The 23,202-nt window shown below is 51.5% G+C and overlaps 8 protein-coding genes across 8 annotated transcripts; 4 read left to right on the plus strand and 4 right to left on the minus strand.

The window, feature by feature from the left end:
• Positions 1-22: 22 nt before the first annotated feature.
• On the minus strand, positions 23-1,844 carry BDQ94DRAFT_183332 (uncharacterized protein; the record flags this gene model as incomplete). The annotated part of the gene is made up of 3 exons (XM_026774384.1): positions 23-1,101; positions 1,157-1,686; positions 1,732-1,844. 3 exons carry the CDS (start codon positions 1,842-1,844, stop codon positions 23-25), a joined length of 1,722 nt encoding a protein of 573 aa, XP_026621690.1.
• A 318-nt stretch (positions 1,845-2,162) lies between these two features.
• Positions 2,163-5,329, plus strand: BDQ94DRAFT_183334 (alpha-L-fucosidase; the record flags this gene model as incomplete). The annotated part of the gene is made up of 3 exons (XM_026774385.1): positions 2,163-2,197; positions 2,306-3,376; positions 3,445-5,329. The coding sequence occupies 3 exons, from the start codon at positions 2,163-2,165 to the stop codon at positions 4,709-4,711; spliced, it is 2,373 nt and encodes a 790-aa protein (XP_026621691.1). The 3' UTR covers positions 4,712-5,329.
• Positions 4,806-9,021, minus strand: BDQ94DRAFT_183336 (MFS transporter/fungal specific transcription factor domain-containing protein; the record flags this gene model as incomplete). Its single annotated transcript, XM_026774386.1, has 16 exons — positions 4,806-5,297; positions 5,354-5,440; positions 5,489-5,704; positions 5,759-6,315; positions 6,378-6,503; positions 6,599-6,698; positions 7,107-7,276; positions 7,356-7,439; positions 7,494-7,524; positions 7,573-7,823; positions 7,870-8,103; positions 8,150-8,347; positions 8,414-8,567; positions 8,618-8,673; positions 8,720-8,828; positions 8,893-9,021. The coding sequence occupies 16 exons, from the start codon at positions 9,019-9,021 to the stop codon at positions 4,806-4,808; spliced, it is 2,994 nt and encodes a 997-aa protein (XP_026621692.1).
• A 754-nt stretch (positions 9,022-9,775) lies between these two features.
• On the plus strand, positions 9,776-14,235 carry BDQ94DRAFT_183337 (Hydantoinase B/oxoprolinase-domain-containing protein; the record flags this gene model as incomplete). Its single annotated transcript, XM_026774387.1, has 9 exons — positions 9,776-9,830; positions 9,895-10,005; positions 10,053-10,817; positions 10,865-11,413; positions 11,463-11,582; positions 11,634-12,067; positions 12,116-12,473; positions 12,522-14,017; positions 14,047-14,235. Exons 1-9 carry the CDS (start codon positions 9,794-9,796, stop codon positions 14,233-14,235), a joined length of 4,059 nt encoding a protein of 1,352 aa, XP_026621693.1. The 5' UTR covers positions 9,776-9,793.
• Positions 14,236-14,478: 243 nt separating this feature from the next.
• BDQ94DRAFT_174539 (uncharacterized protein) lies at positions 14,479-15,204 on the plus strand (the record flags this gene model as incomplete). Its single annotated transcript, XM_026772369.1, has 3 exons — positions 14,479-14,726; positions 14,792-15,085; positions 15,162-15,204. The coding sequence occupies 3 exons, from the start codon at positions 14,479-14,481 to the stop codon at positions 15,202-15,204; spliced, it is 585 nt and encodes a 194-aa protein (XP_026621694.1).
• Positions 15,205-16,299: 1,095 nt separating this feature from the next.
• Positions 16,300-18,331, minus strand: BDQ94DRAFT_151732 (cytochrome P450). The gene is made up of 4 exons (XM_026767801.1): positions 18,022-18,331; positions 17,404-17,945; positions 17,009-17,348; positions 16,300-16,936 (listed from the first exon to the last, which is right to left on the minus strand). Exons 1-4 carry the CDS (start codon positions 18,278-18,280, stop codon positions 16,512-16,514), a joined length of 1,566 nt encoding a protein of 521 aa, XP_026621695.1. The 5' UTR covers positions 18,281-18,331; the 3' UTR covers positions 16,300-16,511.
• Positions 18,332-20,815: 2,484 nt separating this feature from the next.
• BDQ94DRAFT_96086 (phytanoyl-CoA dioxygenase family protein) lies at positions 20,816-22,180 on the minus strand. The gene is made up of 2 exons (XM_026776923.1): positions 21,745-22,180; positions 20,816-21,697 (listed from the first exon to the last, which is right to left on the minus strand). Exons 1-2 carry the CDS (start codon positions 21,916-21,918, stop codon positions 20,945-20,947), a joined length of 927 nt encoding a protein of 308 aa, XP_026621696.1. The 5' UTR covers positions 21,919-22,180; the 3' UTR covers positions 20,816-20,944.
• BDQ94DRAFT_96056 (uncharacterized protein) lies at positions 22,005-23,096 on the plus strand. Its single transcript, XM_026776922.1, has 2 exons — positions 22,005-22,173; positions 22,567-23,096. Exons 1-2 carry the CDS (start codon positions 22,124-22,126, stop codon positions 22,940-22,942), a joined length of 426 nt encoding a protein of 141 aa, XP_026621697.1. The 5' UTR covers positions 22,005-22,123; the 3' UTR covers positions 22,943-23,096.
• Positions 23,097-23,202: the final 106 nt, after the last annotated feature.

The raw sequence follows: 23,202 nt of genomic DNA on the forward strand, positions 1-23,202 counted from the left end.
CTTATATCGTAAACTTCATACTCTACACCAAATCCACCACCAAGATACATACTTCCAATCCCCTCAACCCCTCCCTAACCAATTCCCCATCCTTTACCACCCACTCCTCCCCACCCCAAAGCACGCTCTCCACCCCAGCCACGCTCACACCTTCCAAGCCCACCCTCACCTCCCCAGTGCCCCCATAGTTCAAATTCAACACACTGACCAACGCTTTCCCCTCCTCCTCCACTACCCACCCAGCAACATCCACCCTCTTCGCCCCCCTCACCACCCCCTCTCCTCTAACTCCCTCATCCAAAAACCCCACAAACACCTCCCCGGTGACCACGGGCGCCAACTCCCGCGTAACCCGCTCAATCCCCTCACTACTCGGATAATCCCACATAACAATCCCCATGGCCCCATGATTCACACTCAACATGACCATCACCACCTCCTCTTCAGCAGTAGGGTACCTCGTCCAAAACGTCTCCTCCCCAAACGCCTGCGGCGCGGCCCAATGCACCTTCTCCCATCCAATAACCCCATCAAAATCATAGAACTGATCCAATCTATCGCTAATATCCTCGAACTCACCCGCGCAATCATCACACCCACAACACCCATACGTAGCATTACACGGCGTATCATATACCGTAGACCAAGATGTGTTTGTGGAGATGGGATATACATCCGACAGAATGATATCTGCCCCCGAGGCATACTCCTCATAATAGAAGTCCTTACAGTTCAGGGCTAGAGAAACAGGATGGTACGGGTCCATGGAGCGGATGAGGTCGTAGGCGAGACGAGTTGAGTTCAACGGGTTGGATTTACCGTCTGGTTCGTCGGCCGTGTAGTACAGGAGGAGGGAGGGGTGGGTGTGGATGTGGGAGACTTGGTCGGTGAGCTTGGTGAGGTTGGTCTGGTCGAAGAGGACGTCGTATTGGAGGTGTAGGTTGTGCATGTCGGATGAAGTGAGGTAGGGGGTGAAGGTGGACCAGGGGAAGGGGGTGTCGCTGAGGGTCCCGGTGGGAACTATGTGGATTACATTGTAGCCTTGGGAGGCGAAGGTGGTTAGAGTGGTGGTGTTGGTGTCCCAGTAGAGAGACCATTGGGCTGTTCTATGGTTAGACTGGGTGTGTGGAGGGGAGCGAAGGGACGGGGGAGGTACCGTAATATGTGTAGGGGAAGATTGGAGTCCAGGTTACGGATTGGTTGCGGATGTAGGAGAGCATGCCCGTGCGGTGGTCGATGCGGGTGGCGCTGCCGCCGTCGGTGCGTTGGGGGAGGTAGAAAAGTTCGGAGGAGGCGGTGAAGGTGGAGTTGGTGATGCTATTGGAGAAGGATGCGGTGGTGGTGATGGTGTAGGGGGTTAGCGTTGGGGTGAGGTCGTCGAAGGAGAGGGGAATTTCGGCCTTGGTGATGTCAAGAGGGAGGGTATAGTTGGTGATCGATGCAATTGGGGTCTTGTCGGCGGAAATGTGGATGTCGACATGGATGTGCTGGTCTGTGTAATTTGTGCTGGTCTGTACTGGTAGAGGATCACCAACGAGGTGAGAGACGGTGGTGTCGACGAGAAGGCTACCCTTTGCATCTGTCTCGAGGTAGATGCTCATCCGTGGCCGGACCTTGAGATTGAGCAGGGGGGTGGAAGAGTACGAGGGCTGCTCGAACCAGCCACCAGGGTTGAATGAAGCATTGCTAACAAAGTTAGTCGTGTTATATCAATTCTTTGCTATAACATACCTTGCTCGATAAGCCTTGCCGCACCAGATGTCCACCCCTGGGGGATTGTTAAAGGCACGAGTCAATGGCAGACTGGCTAGCCCAGCTGCCACAGAAAGAAAGGTCGTCCACATTGCGTCGGTGCATCATGCAGGAACATCCTGGGAGCCGGTGCTTCTTATCAGTCGGCATACTGCAGACCTCCACTCGGACATCAGCCGATGTAACAGTGGCGTTCACGTTGTTTAGTGCCCGGCTGGGCCGACCAGGATATGAGCGTGATTAGCACTTATCTCCGCGTATCTTTGCCGCACTTGATATCTCCCCGCACACCGGCCGTTTAATCTAAATGATCGGCGTGTTCCAATGACAGGCGGCCACTTGCTGGATTTGCTTCACCTTGCAGACAGGATGTCACTGTGCCATTTCTGGTGGGGGGATATGAAGTTGGCATGACTACTTCTGCACTGATTCCCCGCTTCGTCGGGTGAGTGTAGATTTTACGCCCATACAGGAGAGTGTATGCATCATGAAGCTCGTCACCCAGATAGCCATCGCATGGCAGTTAGCTGTCACTACAGCTGCAGTAACGCAGGTTAGTAGTTACTGTGTCATTGAGACTCAAGCTGATTATTCAGTCGAAATTTATCTCCCTCGATTCGTACTTCAACAACAAGGCATTTGGCGTATATCCCGGCCAGACGTCCTTTGATGCGTTGAATCAGTCCTATCCAGACCCCAGCATTATTGGCATCAATGGAACCTACACATCCACACACACTGGTGTTGTCTACGACTTTCCAGGCTATCGTGGGCCCGTCCTTCCAGACAATGTCGTCTGTGAAGGCCAGACAATCATTGTGCCTCGCGACCAGTACTTCTCTGCATCCATGCTGGTAACATCCGACGTTCAACTGTCCACCGTGTCGGGGAATGTGACATACACGTATTCAGACAACTCGACACTTGTCTCCGAGCTGCGCAGTCTACCCTGGTGGGCATTCCTGACAATCAACCGGGGCGAGATCATCTTCCCCTACCGGTACACTCACAACGACACCAACTTCAACACATCGCACATCTTCGAATACTCTGCAGCATTGGATCCCAACAAGACTCTACATTCAATCACACTGCCAGTCACTACCAACACAACTACAGGCAGACTGCATATTTTTTCCGTATCCCTGTGGAAATCCACCGCCCCATCAGCCCAAGTGCAATTCGTGCGCCCGACCCAAAAGTGGACAGAAAGCGGCAACCAGATAGTCGAAGTGACCATCAACAACCCAGGCAGCAGCTGCATCGCAGGACCTGGGGTCAACTTATCATTATCCATGCCTGGAATCCGAACCCTAGAGCCCGCAAACGTCAAACGACTCTGTCCCGGCGACCAGAAACGCGTCAACATCGGCATCAACGGCACAGCCAACGGAACAGCCACCGTTATCCTAAACTACACCCACTCCATCCAGCACCAAACCTATCCTCACCCCCTTTCCCTCGGCCTAACAGAATGGACCTCAGACCTGTCCAGCCTCTCACACCACGAAAGCCCTGAATGGTTCGACGACGCCAAATTCGGCATCATGATCCACTGGGGTCCCTACTCCGTCCCCGGCTGGGGCAACTCGACTCCCTACGAAAGCTACGCCGAGTGGTTCTGGTACTCCTTCCCCCTCCCCATAATCCCGACCTCTTCCCCCGAACCCATCTAACATAGACAACCGTCAGGTGGTACACCACGCACCGTGCCGCCGACAAATCCGACACCTACGACTACCGGCTGCGCACCTTCGGGCCCACCTGGAACTACGACGACTCGTTCCCCTCCTTCACAGCAGCCAACTTCTCCCCGAAAGCCTGGGTCGACCTCATCGCAGCCTCGGGGGCCAAATACTTCGTGCTAACAACTAAACACCACGACGGGTTCGCCCTCTTCGACACGCAGAACACCACCAACCGCTCCTCCCTCCACTACGGCCCGCACCGGGACCTCGTGTCAGAACTCTTCACCGCGTCCTCAATCCACCACCCCACCCTAAAACGCGGCACCTATTTCTCCCTCCCAGAATGGTTCAACCCAGACTTCGGGCCCTACGGGTTCGCCGAACTCCCGGGGAACACCTCCACCAGCTGGCCAGGCATCATCGCCCGCAACCCATACACTGGCCTGAACGAACCCTATACAGGCCGCATCCCCGTCACGGATTTCATCACAGATGTAATGGTTCCCCAAATGACCATTCTAGCTCACAATTACAGCACAGACATCATGTGGTGTGACTGCGGGGCCGCGAACGGGACTGCGTCTTTCGCTAGCGAATGGTTCAATTCCGCGCGTGCAGATAATCGCCAAGTGGCAATTAATTCGCGGTGCGGGGTCGCGGAAGTGTCCGACTTCGATACGCCCGAGTATGCGACGTTTAGTTCGGCACAGTTGCGCAAGTGGGAGAGTAATATGGGCATGGATCCGTATAGTTATGGGTTTAATCGGGCGACTGCGGAAAGAAGTTATATGAATGCTAGTACGGTGGTCAGGGATTTGGTGGATATGGTGAGTAAGAATGGGAATTTTTTGTTGGATGTTGGGCCGCGCGCGGATGGGAGTATTGTCGAGAGGGAGGAGAGGGAATTGAGGAGGGCTGGGGAGTGGATTCGAGGACATGAGGAGGCGGTGTTTGGGACGAGGGTTTGGTGGGTGAGGAGTGAGGCGGTTGGTGTGACAGGTGGTGGTGGGGAGGTCGGGGTGAGGTTTACGCAGACGAATGAGGCGTTTTATTTGTTTTTTCTGGAGGATCCGGGGAAGAAGGTGTTTGTGGATGCGGCGGTGCCATTGTTGAGGGGGGATAGAGTTGTTGTGGTGGATGGCGATGAGGAAGGGGAGGTAGAGGTTGAGTGGGAGGGGAGTGCGACGGAGGGATTTACGTTTAGGGTTCCTGAGGGGGCGTGGGATGGAGAGGAGTTTTGCTGGGTGTTGAAGGTTGTGTATGTTGCTTAGTTGTGCCTATGATGGGGTAGAGCTATGTGGTACATTGGGATAGAGGAATGACGAGCATGCATGGAGCTTCTCTAATATCACCTCACGGGAACGGTCAAGCCAGACTAATATTTCCAAACCTCCCATCCCTCCGTCGAACCGTATATCGCATATCCATAATCCGAAACGTATCTTTCATCGCTGTCCTGGCTCGTCGGACACTCCCTAGGTTCCGTGTCCGTTCTATCCGCTCTAGTCGATCCATCACGAACCGGCGATGATCCTGATCATCCAGTGCGGTCTGCCCGAGAACGTATAATGGCCACAGTAGAGTGGCAGAATCAGGAAGACTCTGGATGAGATCAATCATCTTATTCACTAATGTGCGCTTATCCGTTCTTGGGATGAATTGCCTGCGATAGGTAGTGGAGCCGACCCGCTCGATCAAGTACAGTAATGCTGCTAGACGCTTCGTTTCGGCGATTCGAGCTATATCTTCTCTGTGTTGTAGGTGGGGTGGGAGGGTCTGAGCGAGGTTGATGAGGGAGCAAGCAAGGCGATTTGCTCTTGATATGTAGGTATCTGCTGGCCCAGCGTTTGTGGTTTTCTGTGGTGCCATTAGACGCGTGTCGATTTGCTGAGTTGAAAGCTGAGGAGATGTACGTTTACCATATGCTCATCGGAAGGTAGATCAGAAATGTCATTGATCATCCCCATGAGCCGCCGTGAGCAGCCCATTATTGTATCAATCTAACAAAAGATCAGAATCGGAATCGACGAAGTTCATGTGGGACAAACCTCATCAAGATTATCGTTTTCTGACCAACCATATCGCCCATTTTCATACATCATTCCTGGCGATGCCGTCCGACGCATGATAGCGTGAGCGACAAAATACATTTGGAAAAACCTTCGCAACCCCTGGCTTGACGAAGCACTACAAGGCAGGCAGTCCAAGAGGTCCAGACCTGCTTCGAGATGTTTTACCCAAGATGAATCGCATTTATCCGATATCTGTGAGTTGCCATGTCAGCAGTTGTTAAAGCCAATGTCCACCATATCACGTACATCGTAAAAGCACAACATCAGAATAGTGCCTATTATGCCATCATCTATATTCTGGAGCTCGACTGCCTGCTGCAATCCCTGTATCGCTCTATTCTTGTAAAGTGCCGCCTCGTTGGCATATCGGGCATCACCAAGTAAGCGAAGCTGATTCGCTGCTACAGACACCATGGCATTCCGGAGAGCTGGATGGCAGAAAGCAAGTGGTGTCAGCAAAGTGATGTATGGGTTGTCAATGCTGCTGAGCGAACAATCCGGCCCGATACTCTGAATAAAGTATTGGAGCAGATAACTCTCAGAATGGGAGTATGCGGAAAGCGGATGGCTTAGGACAGAGCGTAGTTGAAGCGCATCATCCGATTCACCAGACAAGCCCTGCATGACTGTGTCCTCATTGTCGGAAACATAGTCTACCTCGCCTGTGTCCTCGAGGTAATTCTTCACAGTGAGATTAAGGAATACCCACCGGCCACTGTACTCGTCCAGCGATACCATCTCTCGATGAGCGGGCTTAGAGGCGGGTAGATCTAGAATACTTCTCTGTTGTTTTGACCACGTTCCTATGGACAATCATGAGCCATACCTATGATAATGCCAATAACGCTCATCTGGTGAAACCCACCTCTACGGCCTAGGCTAATTCCTTGCTCCACGGGTTCCTCCACAAACGTAAACTCCTCGCACGTCAAATCCAGAGTTCTGCATCGTGTACAGCGGGGGAGATCTCCAATGCAGCGCAGGCCAAGTGCTGCATCCGGCGTCAATATGCCCGCCTCGAGAATTCTTCATGTTCAGGTCCGTACCTTTACACTGAAAGCAACCAGAGGGACGATGATTCCCAACCGACATTTTCGGAGAAGATGGCATGCATGTACGTGGCACATACGAAATGAGGGGCGGTTACAGGTGGAAGTGTGTCCCGGGCCGTCGTCGTGGCCTGCGTCTGTTAGGGGGCGTAATGGAAGGAAGGAGGCAGCCCGCCGGAAGAGCGGGGAATGGGCCGGCGCTTATATTAACAGCACCAAACTACGACTAGCTGCAGCTCTTAGAGTGACGCGGCCACACCACATCCCTGCCACTCATTATAGCTATCCGGAATGTATCGGAAGTGGGAATCCGGGCCTAGAGATAGCACATCGAGTGAATTGCTAGCCACACATCTGCCATTGGATTGTGTTGGCTGATTAGGCTGAGACATAATAGGTTATTACTCTATTCAAGGCTTTTATAAGAGAGCATAAATAGCCAAACGTCCTCTTCGGAAGGTGTTGTGTCATGTAGTATATCTAAAATTCGTCTGTTGGAAGTCCGTTCTATCGGCAAAAGCTTCTGTCAAATATTCATTTGTAACTTGTGAGTCTGGGTCAATGTTGGCATGTCGTCGGTTGTATTTCAAGACCAACACCCAGTAAATACCCATCAGTCCGACGCATATGCAGTAGCATATTAACATGGCGATAAATCCGCCTGTGTAGGCGGGCGCTTGACTAGCACGGAAGGTTTGGGGTCCGATGAGATTTCCTTCAATTACATTAGTAAGTGGAAATAAAAGCAAAGATGACACAATCTTATGAAAAATAATTATCCAGCATAGACTCACCAAGGGCGTATCCTATATATAAAATGGAGTACTGCACAGTCTTTTTCGTGTGTCCAGCAGTATTAGCTTGCGCCATGGAGATTCCTTGCTTGTCAGCTTGCAAGATAGGGAAAAATACACATGACAGACAGCACTTACCGACTACGTACGGGCCAAAGTAAGTGTAAAGCTAGAGCTCTGTGAGCATGAATACTGGTCAACGGCTGGAAGGACCTACGAGGTAGATTCCGACTATTTGCCCTGCAACGTTTGTTCGTGGGAGGGAGTACACCAAGGCCGATCCGGCAATGGGCAAACAGCATGCCATCATCGTAACGAGGCACCTTCGATTTGTCCAGCGTGCGGCTAGCCAGGAGAAGGAAAACGCAGATAAAGTGGACATTACCCCGGTCGGCATGTTCAGGAGGGAGGCCTTAACCGCAGTGAAGCCAAGATTGTTGATAAGGATGCCACTAAACGTAGTCAGACCTATATCGTAAGCGATAGTAGAGCTACACACGAGAAGACAGTTTACCTCCATTAGGAATGTTGATAGCTATGTTGAAGGAAAACAGAATCCAAGTTTTGGCATCCAACACAGCTTCAAGAGCCTGTTCCCGTTTCCATTCTTTGTTTATGATGCCGGTTTGGTTTTCCGTCAGACGTTGGGTTGCATAGAACCTTTCCTGGTCGGTGAAAAAGAAGGCGTTCATCGGCGATTCTGGTAGAAGCACGAACGCTATTATGGACCACACTGCGGAAAGAGAGCCTAAGTACTTAGCAGATCGCAGTACTATGATAGGTGATTCACTTACCGACAATCAGGTAAAGATATTGCCAGATAGCCAGAGGTGCAGAGTCGGGGATATGCCCGACTGCCCAAGACAGGAACCCATTGATCACGGAGCTGAAAGCAGCGAACACAATTGCATTTCGTGGAGGTTGTTCCGCCTTTTTATAGAAGCCGGCGACGATGAGACTAATCGTTGGGACGATGATTGCTTCAAGGTAGCCTAGATTAGGGATATCACTATCATGGCGTCCTTATCAGTGTTGTTGAGTGTACCTTGAGAACATACCCATAAAAAACCTCAGCGCCATCAGCCCGTTCCAGTTTTTCGATGCGGGTATCAGCAGAGCTAAGCAGGACCAGCCGAGGGAGCACGAAGAAAGATATTTTGCGGATGGGAGTCGCTGTACGAGGAAGGAAGAAGGGCACATCCCAATGATGGCCTTCCTCAGTGTCAGATTTTGGGCAATGGACAACAGTAACAAACACGTACACCGATAGATAAAATTGATCCCGCCCAGGAGTATTGTTGACCAACGAGGTGAAGATCTAGATACTTGTTAGGGCAATATGCGATAGCGATGGCCATCAATACCTTTCTCCAGTCCGTAGATTGCCGCAGTACTGAGAGCAACCTTGTCCACTGCCCCGAGAGTGGCGGTGAGCAGAAGCTGGCCTTGATCAGTAGACGTAATGCTTATGGTCTGGTAAGAAGCTTACCATAGGAACTAGAATGCAGTCGATCTTGCGCAACAATTTTCTTTCCACTTCCAATGTCATGGGAGGATAACTTGTGCTTTGAGCAAGGTACGCAGCAGCTCCATCAACTTCCTTTTCGATCTCCATCTTCCCTAGTGGTAATGTTGACATCTCTACTGCTGTGTTCGTCTCTCCCATGGCGATCTACTAGGGTCGGTGAATCACGGGATGGGTTCACGTGCCATACTAACAACTGAACGTCCCCGATTTGTGCGCGGTGGAGACCAGTTATAGGGAGAGATATATATTCTACTATCGTTTCCCGCTCTGCTAGTTGCACCACCCCCGTCAAGAAAATCTCTGCGAAGACTACTGCGCCGGGCGCTGGAAGGCTTCCCTCGGGTGGGAAGCGCTTGCAGGGGTCTAATCACTGTCACACTAATCTGGCACACTCATTGGTGCCCCCAACGCGGCCATGTCCGATGCATAAGCCAGTCAAGTTCTAGTACTGGCAATCACATCATTCTGAAGAGGGGTATTAATCTACAATGTCCGACAGTGGAGCTGCTGGGCGGCTGGTTATCAAATTATTGATGGATAAATTATCGGTTGACCAGAGATGCGGCCTTACAGAGCACCGGCGCCTGAGGCCCTTGTTCCTTCCCCTCTTTTCTTAGCCCAATGCGGCAGCAGGTTTGCAGCCGGAAGTGACAATATCGTCCTGCCATGCACTCGCGTCGAGTCATGCTCCCACAGACTGCTGAGAATGACCGGCTTTGGGCCGAGAATCATGGGTTATCGGCGGATGGATCCGTCAGAGACTCGTTTGGACCTTCCTCGCTCCCAGGACAGCCTGTCGAGCAGGTGCAGCGGTGTTCTGTCCGATCAGTGAAACCAGGCTATAAAAGACAGTAACCTGCAGTGCCGGAAAAGATTTCTTGTAGCAGATCAACCACAGTTTCCATCCACCATGAATGTAGGTGTGGGAAAGGTGAAAATTGCAATCGGTGAGGATTTCCATATCCACTAACCCAGGAAAAATTTCGCTAATCTGGCTTGGCTTTATCTAAGACCGAGGGGGCACTTTCACTGACGTCTGGGCCGGTCTGCCTGGACGGTCAGACATTGTCCTCAAGCTCCTTTCGGTTGATCCGTCCAATTATGATGATGCACCCACAGAGGGTATTGCAATTTGACACCACACCATGATCAAGGGCTCACTGTGTCAGGTATACGTCGCGTACTATCTTTATACTACGGCAAGGAGATCCCTCGCAGCCAGCCACTTCCGAAGACAGACCTAGAGTTTATTCGTATGGGAACAACTGTTGCGACGAACGCTCTGCTTGAGAGGAAAGGCACCCGGCATGCATTTCTCGTAACCAAAGGATTCCGCGACTTACTGAACATCGGATACCAGTCACGACCTCGACTCTTCGAACTCAACATTGTCAAGCCGGCTGTTTTGTACGATGAAGTCCATGAAATTGATGCTAGAGTGACGATTGAGGGATTCGATGAAGATGTCGATGGGCTCTTCAATACCACCAAAGAAATACCCGACGTCCTGGTCCGTGGTACAAGCGGTGATATGGTGCGTATTCTGAAGCCAATCGACGACGAACAAGTCCGGCGTGTACTCAGGGAGCTCCGTGGTAAGGGGTTTGACACGCTTGCTGTCTGCTTGACCCACTCCCATATATTTCCAGACCACGAGGTGAGAGTTCATCAGTTAGCCATAGAGGAAGGTTTCAGTCATATTTCATTGTCCTCTGCCGTGGCAGCCAATATGATCAAGATGGTACCCCGAGGCAGTTCAGCATCAGCAGATGCATACGTCACCCCTGAAATTAGAAGGTATTTAGCTGGATTCATGAAGGGGTTTGAGGGTGGAAACCTAGAGGGTGTGAGGTGCGAATTCATGCAGTCCGACGGAGGGCTCGTTAGCCACAACCAATTCAGCGGAATCAAAGGCCTCTTGAGCGGTCCTGCAGGTAAGAGCTACCTTCTACCTAATTGTCGTCTGATGCTAATTTGCTAGGGGGCGTTGTTGGTTACGCTCAGACTAGTTACGACGAGATTTCCAAGGTCCCGGTGGTTGGTTTCGACATGGGCGGAACCTCAACAGATGTGTCACGGTACGGAGGGCAGCTTGAGCATATCTTTGAGACCACTACTGCTGGCGTGGCGATACAGAGCCCTCAACTAGATATAAACACGGTCGCTGCGGGCGGTGGCTCTATTTTGGCCTGGAGGAAGCGTCTTTTCGCAGTCGGCCCAGAGAGTGCATCGTCACATCCAGGACCTGCATGCTATCGGAAACGCGGGCCTCTGACAGTGACTGATGCAAACCTCTTCCTCGGAAGGTTGCTTCCGGATTATTTCCCGAAAATATTCGGCAAGAATGAAAGTGAGGCACTAGATTTGGACACAGTGCAGCGAATGTTTGCAGATTTAACAGCGACCATTTACTCCGACACTGGGAATAAAATGAGTCCTGAAGAGGTAGCTTGGGGATTTCTTGACGTTGCTAACGAAGCAATGTGCCGGCCAATCCGAGCTTTGACAGAAGGCAAGGGATATGACATAGGTACGTGCATGTCCTAAAAGTCTGTCTTCCAGTATTGACTGCTTGCCAGCAAACCATCATTTAAGTGTTTTCGGAGGTGCTGGAGGACAGCACGCTTGCGACGTTGCTCGCAAACTAGGAATATCCACCGTCATCATCCACAAATATTCAAGTATCCTTTCCGCCTACGGTATGCAGTCACACCTCTCAAATGTGGAAACGAGCTGAACAAGTACATCAGGAATGGCGCTCGCAGACTTTGTGCAGGAAGCTCAAGAGCCAGTTAATGAAGTTTACGGGGATGAATCCCGTAGCAGGCTTCTCGATCGGCTATCACGGCTGCGTGATAAGGTTTGCCGCCAGCTAAACGGCCAGGGGATTTCAAATGGCGACATATCCTACCAGCGATATCTCAACATGAGATATCAGGGAACTGAGACAGCGATTATGGTTCTGGAGCCAGCAGATGGCGATTTCAAGGAGGAATTCAAAAGGATGCATCTGCGGGAATTTGCCTTTCTGTCTCCTGATGAAAGACCGATCATTGTGGACGACGTGCGCGTTCGAGGCGTTGGGACTTGTAACGCGCTTGAGAGATCAGATGGGCAGAGACTGGGCCAAAAGCTGAAGTACGCCTCTTTCAGTGGTGCACCGCAGGAAATGGTAGAGCGAACGGTATGAGACTCGACATTTACTTAATCGTGCCAGTGCTAATAGTCACAGACAAAAGTCTACTTCCCCGGAACTGGAAAGCTTTCGGTGCCCGTGTTTCTACTGCCCAAGCTAGATCCACTGACTCTTATCACTGGACCAGCTATTATCATCGATCAGACACAGACCTTGGTGATCACGCCCGGGGCAGAAGCCAGAGTCTTGAGTAACCACGTGGTTATCCAGATCAAAGACACATCCAGCCAGATAATACGGGATCCTGACTCTACGCACAGCATCCAGCTCTCGTTATTTGCACATCGTTTCATGAGTATTGCTGAGCAGATGGGTCGTGTTCTACAGAAGACAGCCGTGTCACTCAACATTAAGGAGCGACTGGATTTCTCTTGTGCATTATTTGGGCCAGATGGTATGTTGGCAGATGATGAACCCCAATAGATTAACTAACGTAATGCAGGAGGGCTGGTCGCGAATGCACCCCATGTCCCAGTACATCTTGGCTCTATGAGCTACGCAGTCAAGTACCAGCACGAGCTCCACAAAGGAAAGCTTGTTCCGGGGGATGTTCTGGTGTCCAACCATCCTGAGGCCGGTGGTACACACTTGCCTGATATCACTGTGATCACCCCAGTTTTCGAGACGTCCGAGCGGGTTGCATTTTATGTGGCTTCGCGTGGTCACCACACTGATATTGGTGGCCTTGGGGGAACATCCATGCCACCAGACTCCACAGAGCTATGGCAGGAGGGTGCTGCGATCAGATCGTTCAAGCTCATCCATGCGGGAGACTTTGATGAATCTGGTATCGCCGAGATCCTCCTTCGTCCAGGCGAATACCCAGGTTGCACAGGGAGCCGACATGTGTCGGACAATATTTCCGACCTCAAGGCGCAGGTTGCGGCGAACCACAAGGGCGTGATATTGGTGCAGGATCTGATCAAGGAATACACACTACCAGTGGTGCAGAGGTACATGAAGGGCATCCAATCGAATGCTGAATGGGCGGTGCGGGACTTTCTTCGCGCCACTATCATTATGAAAGGCACCCAGCTCGTGGCGGAAGACCGAATGGATAATGGTTCACGAATCAAGCTTACTGTCATGATTGGTCGCGATGGGTCTGCTGTGTTTGACTTTACTGGGACCGATTGCGAGCTGCTCAGCAATATCAATGCGCCACCGGCAATCACCTACTCAGCCATTATATACAGCCTACGTGTCCTCATCGGCAGTGACATCCCCTTAAACCAGGGCTGCCTGACACCTATCAATGTTGTCCTACCCAAGGGCACATTTCTGAATCCATCCGCAGGCCCCGCTGTGTGCGCTGGGAACACCCAGACATCGCAGCGAATTGTGGATGTCATCCTGAAAGCCTTCCGAGCCGCTGCCGCCTCTCACGGCTGCATGAATTGTATTGGGTTTTTCGGCGAGGGCGGCAAAGATGCCGAGGGCAAGAAGCTCAACGGATACGCATACGCGTTTGGGGAGACAATCGGTGGTGGCTCCGGAGCGACATCTTCCCAGCCGGGGGCATCCGGTGTACATACGCATATGACCAACACGCGGATCACTGATCCGGAGAGTCTAGAAAAGCGCTACCCGGTTATCCTGCGTGAATTCGCCATCCGCCCGGGCACGGGAGGGAAAGGAATGAACAGGGGTGGTGATGGTGTGGTGCGAGACATCGAGTGCCGCGCTCCGCTGAGCTTCAGTGTCATCACCGAGCGCCGTACTGTTGCACCTTATGGAATGAACGGAGGTGAACCTGGACAGTGTGGAGCAAACTACTTGGTTCGCAAGATAAAGGGGGTGGAAGGGGAGGAGTGGCGATGGGTAAACATGGGAGCGAAGAACATGGTGAAAATGGAGGCCGGTGATCGCGCTGTCATTTATACTCCTGGAGGAGGAGGATGGGGGCATGACTTCAGTGGAGGATTGTATGGCGAAGAAGTCATTACCTATCCGCGAGCGTCGGGGAGTGTGGCAGCCCGTATGATGGCGCAGGAGAGTTCTGCGTAGCATGCCAGACGATTGTTCAAAATGTTTTGGGTTATGATTGTTGCGTCCGTGATGATACCAACGGGAGGCTATCTGATAATTTGTTCGGGCTACGGGTGTTGAGCGCGCAGGCGACGGCCAACCCAGCCTCTTTCTTTAGTAGTATATAAATTGAGTTAATGAATGGTCAAGCATTGATTTCAAACAGCTGGATGTGCGAAACTTAATATCGAATTGACTTTTCAGCATCTCCCTGACACCTCCATGACGTCATATATAACTTTACCATATCTGCAAAGCACTTGTATATCCTCCATAGCAAATCTACATAACAACACCAATCTTCCCATCCCCTTGATCTCTACACAACTCCAGATCCTACAATAACACAGTACACAGAATCAACCACCAAAATGCCCCCCACCACCTCCCCTCACCCCAACCAACGCGGCATCGAACCGCACCCGGACCTCCCCCACAACGCCGCCCACGAAGTCGACTACACCCCCCACCCCGAGAACTCCCTTCCCCTGCCCCCATCCCGTCAATCCATCCAAGACCACATCATTGCGCTATACTGCGGTAGTGCCTCCGCCGAGGACATGAGCGTCTACGCCGAGCAAGCCGTGTACGACGATCCGTTCAGTTATTGTGATACGCGGTAGCCTACCTCTCTTCCTGACCCCCAATATCCCCATCCATTCAATCCTAATAACCGGGAAATAGGTACAAAATAGCCGGCCAATGGTACGGCATCCCCAAGCTCTTCAGCAAGAGTGAGAACCTAGGGACGGAGGTGGTGTCGAACACGGAGGATGAGATGGTCTGGAAGCAGAGACAGAGGTATACGTTTCGGGGGATTGGAGCCTCCAGGACGGAGGATAGTTTGGTGAGTTTGAGGTTGCAGGGTGGTGGAGGTGGGGATGGGGATGGAGAGAGGGTGGTTTATCATAAGGATATGTGGAGTGAGAGGGATTATGATCATCAGGGGTTTGGGGCGCTGATGAAGAAGGTTAATGGGTATGTTTTTTTTTTCTCTCCTTTCGTTCTGTGATTTGGGGGGTTGGGGTTGGGCTAATGGGTTGGATTGGTTTAGGGATAAGTTGACGGGGATTACGAGGCCGCCGGAGGAGCTTTAGGTGGGTTTCTTTGAGAGTGGGTTGGTGTTTGGAGTATAGGTTGGGTGGTCGATTATGATGGTAGTTCAGCTGTCATTCCATAACATTGGGGAATATTGTGCTTTTGGGATGATGGTATGGTGTTTGTTGGGTGGGTGTATTGAAAAAGCTGTATAGTAGAGGAGCAAATGGGAATTTATAATTTCTGGATTCCCAAGTAAATGATATTAACTGTTACAACTGTCAAAGAAACTATCAATAGGTATATAATTCACGGTTTTGTCAAATATCGACTGCAAAGCTCTAGCCAGATACTGAGATAAAACCAAAATCAAATCTGGAAATAAAAGCACTATTATACCCTCGAAAAATAAAACATGAAAACTGCATGGAATACATCACCCCATCCTTGCAAGCTATGCATCGCAACATTATGATGTGCAAATTGCTTTTCTCAAGCTCCACAAAACTTTTATTATAGAGGAATCACGTTGGTTATTACACACACGCCGGGCCAACGGAAGAGATGCATGTACATCACCATTATACTGCGATATTTCCAATAAACACATCACTTCCGAAGCAGTTAACAGCTGTTCGCACCCATATACTCTATCCATCCACGCAGTAAGTAGTATTGCTCTACTAAATCCGGTAGATATAACTCCTTACCCACCCTGGATTTACCCGCACACCAAACCAAGTACCTAGTAATCAATTAATAATAATCCACCCTGCTCCTCATGGCTGGATCGATGTAAGGTTTAGCGCTATTTCCCACCTTTGAAAAAGCAAATATGGATATATATCGAGTGTGGCGTTCCGCGGTATGCAGGACGTGTGTGTATTCGGCTTGATGTAATCTGATCGGTGTGGTGTGTTTGTTTGGGATGTATCGGGCATTCAGTTGTGGACATTACTGATGATCTGTTTTAAGTGTAGGGATGGCATAGGTGGGTGGATGTTGTGTTTATGGATATCAATAGTTATGGTATTTGGAGAGGTGGAATTTTGGTTTAGGGGTAATAGGTGGATATGTTGAGCGTTGAAGCGACGGGGCTGTTAGTGAAGTATACATGGATTACGAAGTACTGGAGATGGTCATAATAGTCTGTAGTGTTTCGAATCTTTGCGTGGCCTGTGCGTAATACCTGATGTTATATGTGCGATAAATTGATTCGTTATAGGTTGTTGGTAAGCATGCGACGTGTCCTGTGGGGTATATGCCACTGATGACGAATACCTGAGCTACTCATGCACTTGACAAGGTATATTGCAACTCTATATATACCCCTATCATCATCCATCCCTGTACAGTTCTAATATCCCTACAACACCTTCACCCTCACGCCCTGAGTCCCGGGCTTCGGATGCGGCAGAAACATATCCCGGTAGACATCCACCGACTCACGGCTCGTCTCAAACAGCTCAAACTCAAAGTTCCGATACACATTCGCCAACGAAATGTACATTTCCGCGTAAGCGAGGTTGATGCCAAGACACGAGCGGGTGCCGCGACCAAACGAGACGAGATAGCGCGTGAGTTTCCGCCCGTCTGGCGCGACGGGGTCGTCGAGCCAGCGCTCGGGCTTAAAGGTGAACGAATCGGGGAAGATCGCTTCGTCGTGCGAGACTGAGTAGTTGTCCATGCTGATGATGGTGCCGGCAGGAATGGTCCACGTCTTGTAGATGAGGGGGAATTTGTCGCTGACGCGGGGTGAGCGTTGCACGATACCGTAGGACATGCGGATGCCTGGTTCGTAGGTGTCATGTTAGTTGAGGGTATGGGTATTTGGCAGTAAAGCATGAAGGAAAGGAGACGCACATTCTTGGAGACATCCAGTCAGGTAGGGGAGCTTTTCTAGCTCGCTCAGTGGGGGAAAGTTGGTCGGATCGGGGATCGCTGTTATCAACTCTTCACGCAGACGCTTGTATATCGACGGAGTGCTAAGAATGTGGTAACTGGCGACAGCCAGAGCATATCGCGTGGTCTCGAAGCCGGCTCCGATGACGGTAAAGGCTTCCTCGCGGAGTCGTCGCAGCGTCAGCTCCTCAGGTGGTAGACCGCCTTCTAGCAGAGCGTTGAAGACAGTTTTGCGTTGAGATTCTTTCATCGTCCCGTATTCTTTGCTTCGGAGGATATCCGTGATCTGGGATGCCATTTCCTGTGGCGGTTAGCAGTGACACTGGGAGCATAGTGTACATGTATATGAGACTTACCCTATTGTAATGGTTGATCGACTTCAGCCCAGGATTCACTGCTTCCACAACCTTCTGGGGCAGTCTATTCAGAATTACACCCACCCAAGGGAACTGGACTAGAACATGCACCATGTCGAGTAAATCAAACATGGCCTGGATAAAGACGGATCGAAAGTCCGGGGCATTGATGAAGCCATAACCATCGTTGAAGCAGTAATGAACAATGATGTCCGACGCAATACACCCCCACATCCAGTCGAGACGTAAAACCTTCCCAGTGCCTTGGTATTCCCGACGAAGCCGATCGCAGAGCTTGTAGAGCTTGTCCTGCATCATGGGGGTAGCATTTGTAATAGCCCGCTTAGAGAAGAACGGATTGAGCGCGGCGCGCCTGGGCTTATGAGCCTCATGCTTTGGGGTCGAGAAGGTACCCAGCGCATTGTCGAAGCGATACTGGAGATGTTCTGGCTTATTCCATGGCAGGGAATTGGAGAACATCTCCTCAAAGAACGACGCGTCTCTGATGTGGATCTCATTCGGGCTGATGCGAACGATGGGTCCTACGATAATCGTGGTGGCCATGTCAGCTTGCCAGTGCTGTTTGCGAAGGGATTCACCCATACTTTCGTGACTCACCATACTTGTCGTGCAGTTTGTGGTATTGGAACAGGAACTGCCCCCCAGGCGACTTGAAAACCTCATAGTAGGTTTCATACCAGTATGTCAAAGCAGCCAGCTTGGGACCAGGAAACTTGGCTAAGGGATGAAAGGTGAGCCGATAGATTCCCAATCCGACGGAGTAGACAATCAAGGTTGCTGTCAAGACAGCACACACGGCAATAGGGGAGTCAGCGACCGATGAAAGGCCGGCCACCAGGCCTTGGATCAAGCCCATGATGCCAAAGGAGGGGATACATGAGGAAAGAGGAGATCACAAAACGGTGAGGATCCTGACGGGACGTGCAGATATATCTAGATAGTCGTTTGTGGGTAGCAGGGGAACAGACAGACAGACAGACCGACAAACATAGTTGTCCCGAGGGCTTGGGTCCGCGCCAGAAATCCCGGTCACGGATTCTGCAGTGGAGTTTGACAGGCCCCCTTTAGTGGACCGGGCCCGTGCGAACTATGGCCTCTAGTTGGAGCGTCAATTGGTGAACATCCAGGGCTGGACGGACGGCAGCGGCAGCGATTCGAGCACCACTGAAGAATGAACCCCGCTGATAGGCAGTCGCTGCCTTTCTGCAACGCGAGGAGCGAGAATCCAATGTCGGTGGTTGGCCGGGCTGAAGGGGAGGGGACGAGGGCGGATCGGCCGCCCGGCTGCTGTAAGCCCGTAAGTAAAGTGAAGTAAAGTACTTTGTGCATGATTCACGCATCGCCATGACAAATCTCCCTTAACTCTGTTCAATAACGAAAAATGAACCTTAAACCCATGGTCGAGGCCATTGTGGGCAAGGCACCCAAAGGCACTTTCAAGGCACCATGACGGGAATCCGGTTTTCTGCCAACTTTGGGCCTTTCCCGCAACTGTGCGGGCCCGGGGATTTTGCCCTCCACTCACTAACTGAACTGACCCTGGGTGTCATACAGCATACGGTGGTACCTGTCGCCTATAGACTCTCGCTAGAGGCCTTGAAAGGATATTAGAGTTTCCCTGCTTTGACGTGCGGCCGTGCCAGCTGAAAGTTAACGACAAAAGTATGGACTTGGGCGGGCCCATTATTTCCCTATCCAGACTAAGATAGCCGGGGTGTTCGCAATTCCCGAAGTCAGTGAGAGTCTCTCTCTCAACCCTCAGACTCAGCCGGGGATCCACCATTCTGCAGCGATACGAAGTGGATCCCCTCCCAACATCTCACCAACAGGGGCTCTCCGTACTGCTGGTTTCCTGTCTTTTCCTCTCCTGAATGGTCACTTTCCCCCATCACAGTGGAGATACCTGCAACTGAGGGTTCCTACTGTTTTGGGTAAGCCCCGGGGTGTCCGTCCCGCGTTGACTATTTACTGATTTTGTATGTTGCACTTCGCGGTGATGCGAATGATGGGCCAACCTCCTACCTGCATAGGGGATGTGCTACCCACGTCCGACGGCGCACTTCTGCACGGCCCAAAAGAATCATCATATGCACACCCCCGTTCGTCACTCCCACACTCCCACACTCCCAGTTTCCCCCCCAGGACAACACCGCCAGCCTGGGAAAGGCCGGGCTTAGACCCCGACCAGTCAGACTTGGTAATAAGCTTCACCGGCATAATAGCTAGTCATCAGTGGGGAGAATCTGTTCTCCCATCCCCGAGGCTGAGACTGAAAAACCTCCAGGCTGGTCGTAATCAAAGAAAGTCCGATGGGTCCACTCCCCGCCCTTCGTCGGGATTGACCTTCTTCTGCATTCCTTGGAATCCCGTCAATGGACAGAGTGGTGCCATTGAGTCTGACCGCCAACGTTTACCCGACTCGTGATCCATCCTCTCCTGGTACTCAAGGCCAATGCTCTATGACTGATTCCGTTAGCACAGAAGGGGCTACTTGTATTACATGCGATTTCCTCTCGGTGTCTGCCCCCAAAGCCCGTCGCACGTCTTTTCGAACGTTCCCTGCCCATCGTCCCTGCGATCGTGGCTTCTGACGAGAATCTTCGCGATATCCAAATCTTCTTCGATCACCGGCAGTTATATCACATCTGAAACCTTGCAATTGGCGATTGTCAGATTAAAAGGCCACTATGGACGGGTAGAAGTATCTACTACGAAAACACTTGAGTCCAGAACAATCCACTTGATTAGCGTGGTAACCTAAAACTCGCGGCAGGCCAATGAACGCTACAACCCCTCACCTCAATGCGTAACGGATGCATTTCCCACGGCTCGTCTCTGCAGAGGCGTCATACCATGTGCCTTCCTGTAGTTTCCCCGTTCACCCGTTGCACGTTGGGACGCATCTGTCGGATCGTTCCGATGCGAATGTCGGTCATGCGGCGGTTGCCTATCCGCCGAGTTGGCGAGTGGCAAAGTCATTGAGAACGTCCCCAAGACAGATGGAAGGATGCCTTGAGTTGGTGATACGGAGCCGACCGCCTCACTCCTGCGGTCTGTTGCCTTGTACATGTCGACATGGGCATCACGGAGCCAAGAATTTCCAGCTACCCGGTGCCCGGTTACCTGGGGTTTCTCGGGTTTCACTGAGATGTTGTGGGAGCAAGACCTGAACAGGGATGCCTATGTCGTCCATTTTGACACTAGTCGGACACGTAGCTGTCGTGGCACGATCTCAAGCCTTCTAGACTTCTCTACCAGTTAGCATGTGCTAATCTAAGTGAGACTGTCTCCCCGATGAATGGTTTACGTGTACTAACGTCTCAACTCTGGCTACTCTTTCGCATACTGTCGCTTTCCGTGACAGCGGCCTGTTCGGAAGGCGCTATACCCAAAGCCGATCAGAGATAATCTCAGAAGTGTTATTTCAAATTTAGATCGGAGACTAACTGGGCTTCAGGATACCACTTGTACTAATGGCTGCAGTGCAACGACAAACTACGCGGTTGGGATCAGTTGCCACTCATTTCGGTTGCTCCTGGGAAGGGTCAAAGTCCACAAATGCGTCCCCGACTCCCTCTCCGCGCAAATACTGAAGTGGGGTCTGAAAGTTCACAAAGCCAATATTGGGGCTAGATACCTCGTATCCCATCACTTTCTGAGCCTCCGGAGACCAAGATAGAACTTCTTCAGCTGTGTTGGCAAGATAGACATTTTCCTCCTGTCGATGGAATCCGCGCGTGAAGAACATGCCATGTACCACCCGTCGTTCGTTTTGTGTGACATTCGCACCCCCTGCATGGTACAGTCCTCCCAGCATCACCCAGCAGTCGGTCACATTCATCTCCGCCGCCACGGCCTCGTCCAGCTTGGGTGCCCGGTCGGATCCCCACAGGTGACTACCGGGGATGGCGATGGTAGCACCATTCTCGACTGTTGTCTTGATCCCGGGAACCATGAATGCCATCATCACATCCGAGCCCACCCGATAGCCCGTAGCGCTCTGATCTTCATGATCAACATGAAAGTTCTTGTCGTCACGATGAAGCCGCTGTGCCTTCGCGCCGGGCCCAATGTCAAAAGTCATCGCGATCGAGCATATCGCCTCGCTGGTATACGTATGCTTCGTTTCTCCGTAGAAGTTGGAAGTCGTCTTGTCAACGAATTTTGCTGTTAATGTACGAGTGAGCGGGTCAATCAGCCAATTCTCCCGGGCAGACTTGCTGCGACCTGCGAGGTTCGCACAGCGGCGGGTTTCGGGTGGGAAAAGATCACCCTGAATATTGTTAGACAAACAAGGATTAGATGGGACGGTCCACCTACCTTCCATGGCTTGTCGGCATCAAGGTAGGGCTGTACCTCCTCATTAACCTGCTTCACAGTCGCTACATCGGTGAAATCCTTGATGATACTGCAGCCATCCTCGATGATAGCTTGGATGATGGCCTCCACGTCGGCCCGGTCGATGCGTCGGATTGGGAGCTGCTTGACAGTCATAGCTGCAGAGGAAGTCTGTGCTGGTGCTATAACACGATGGAATTCCGTATTTTGAGCGGCTTGATGGCTTCTTATCTCCTCTGGTAGCAGTTTGGTTCAAGTATGTGACCCCGAAGCGGAGTATCTCCAGGCTGTTTTGGCAGGTGGAGCCGCAATCTCCAATCATCCCAGGCGCTTCTCCGCACCTGGCCGTCCTGTGACGGACATGAATGGCAAATCAATCACTGGGTGTCTCAAGGCGATAACATATCATGGGTAAAGCCCCGCATGAACAGCCAATCATCATGAGTGCAAATATCGCAACCATACTACTGACTGACTGACTTGTCGAGATAGCCTTGCTTGAGCAACTCAGAATAGGATACAGACGGCACATCAAGGCATTCCACGCTGCCTTTTTCCGCTGTCGAGCCAGAAAGGTGAGATGCGACCGAGTGCGGCCTCGGTGTTTGATGTGTGAGAAGCAGAAGCTCGACTGTGAGCGCCCATCGGACCCACCGCGCCTACGTTGGCTATCTCCTCGCACTGGCCTCATCCACGAGACTGCCTGGGAAGAGCTATCTGCACGCAGGCAGCCTTTGTTTAGCGGTATTGCCTTGAGGTGATAGCTGCTTTAAGGTGCAATCTACTGACAGATCATTGTGATAGGACACCACCTTGCCCCTTGATCATTTACTTCTATCGGTGCGTCAGGGGCATAAACCCAACAATTTTACAGCCCTACGTTCAGCAGACGATCCATCATCTCTCTGAGTTCGACAAGCAGAAGCAAATAGCTGGGGATCGATCTTCGAATACATGCTGGCCGGGATTTGTCGCAGCGTGTAAAGCCATTGAACCTCAGACACGACAGGCCTTCATTAGATGGCTAGAACGATCTGGTGAGGGCACCGGCATCCGTATGTTCAATGTAGCCCTCGAAGCTGTCCGGAGTTATGGCACGTTCGAGGCCTCCCTGGAATGCAGAGCATTCCGTGGACTCGGATCCTGGGAAGATCCGGTGAGCTACGGGTGCTGGTGTTGAGTTAACCCAGAACGAGTACCCGCGACACCCCTTATCTTGCTAACAGCGCCCATGGTTTAGCAGCAATCAACTGAAAAGATCTGAATTCCGCTTGGCTGATCAGCGATAAGTCACGAGCGAGTCGGATCGACCGCTGCTTGCCTCTTATCAGTGCGGAGATTCTGGGTCGGGAAGGCGAGACCGACTTAACATACCGATAGCGACATACCCTATATGCAACACCTTTATTTAAAGATCCTCTTTATCTTTCCTCGCTTTGG

This window comes from Aspergillus welwitschiae, assembly GCF_003344945.1.
Source record: "Aspergillus welwitschiae strain CBS 139.54b unplaced genomic scaffold BDQ94scaffold_43, whole genome shotgun sequence".
NCBI classification, from domain to species: Eukaryota; Fungi; Ascomycota; class Eurotiomycetes; order Eurotiales; family Aspergillaceae; genus Aspergillus; species Aspergillus welwitschiae.

Excerpts from the sequence above, each read along its gene's own strand:
- BDQ94DRAFT_96086 (XM_026776923.1), bottom strand. The coding sequence starts at position 21,918 with ATGACTGTCAAGCAGCTCCCAATCCGACGCATCGACCGGGCCGACGTG. Across the intron at positions 21,698-21,744 it reads ATGCCGACAAGCCATGGAAG|GGTGATCTTTTCCCACCCGA; the intron begins GTAGGTGGACCG and ends AACAATATTCAG.
- BDQ94DRAFT_151732 (XM_026767801.1), bottom strand. The coding sequence starts at position 18,280 with ATGGGCTTGATCCAAGGCCTGGTGGCCGGCCTTTCATCGGTCGCTGAC. Across the intron at positions 17,349-17,403 it reads CGATCAACCATTACAATAGG|GAAATGGCATCCCAGATCAC; the intron begins GTAAGTCTCATA and ends TAACCGCCACAG. Across the intron at positions 16,937-17,008 it reads GACTGGATGTCTCCAAGAAT|GCATCCGCATGTCCTACGGT; the intron begins GTGCGTCTCCTT and ends CCTACGAACCAG.
- BDQ94DRAFT_96056 (XM_026776922.1), top strand. The coding sequence starts at position 22,124 with ATGAATGGCAAATCAATCACTGGGTGTCTCAAGGCGATAACATATCAT. Across the intron at positions 22,174-22,566 it reads AAGGCGATAACATATCATGG|GACACCACCTTGCCCCTTGA; the intron begins GTAAAGCCCCGC and ends TCATTGTGATAG.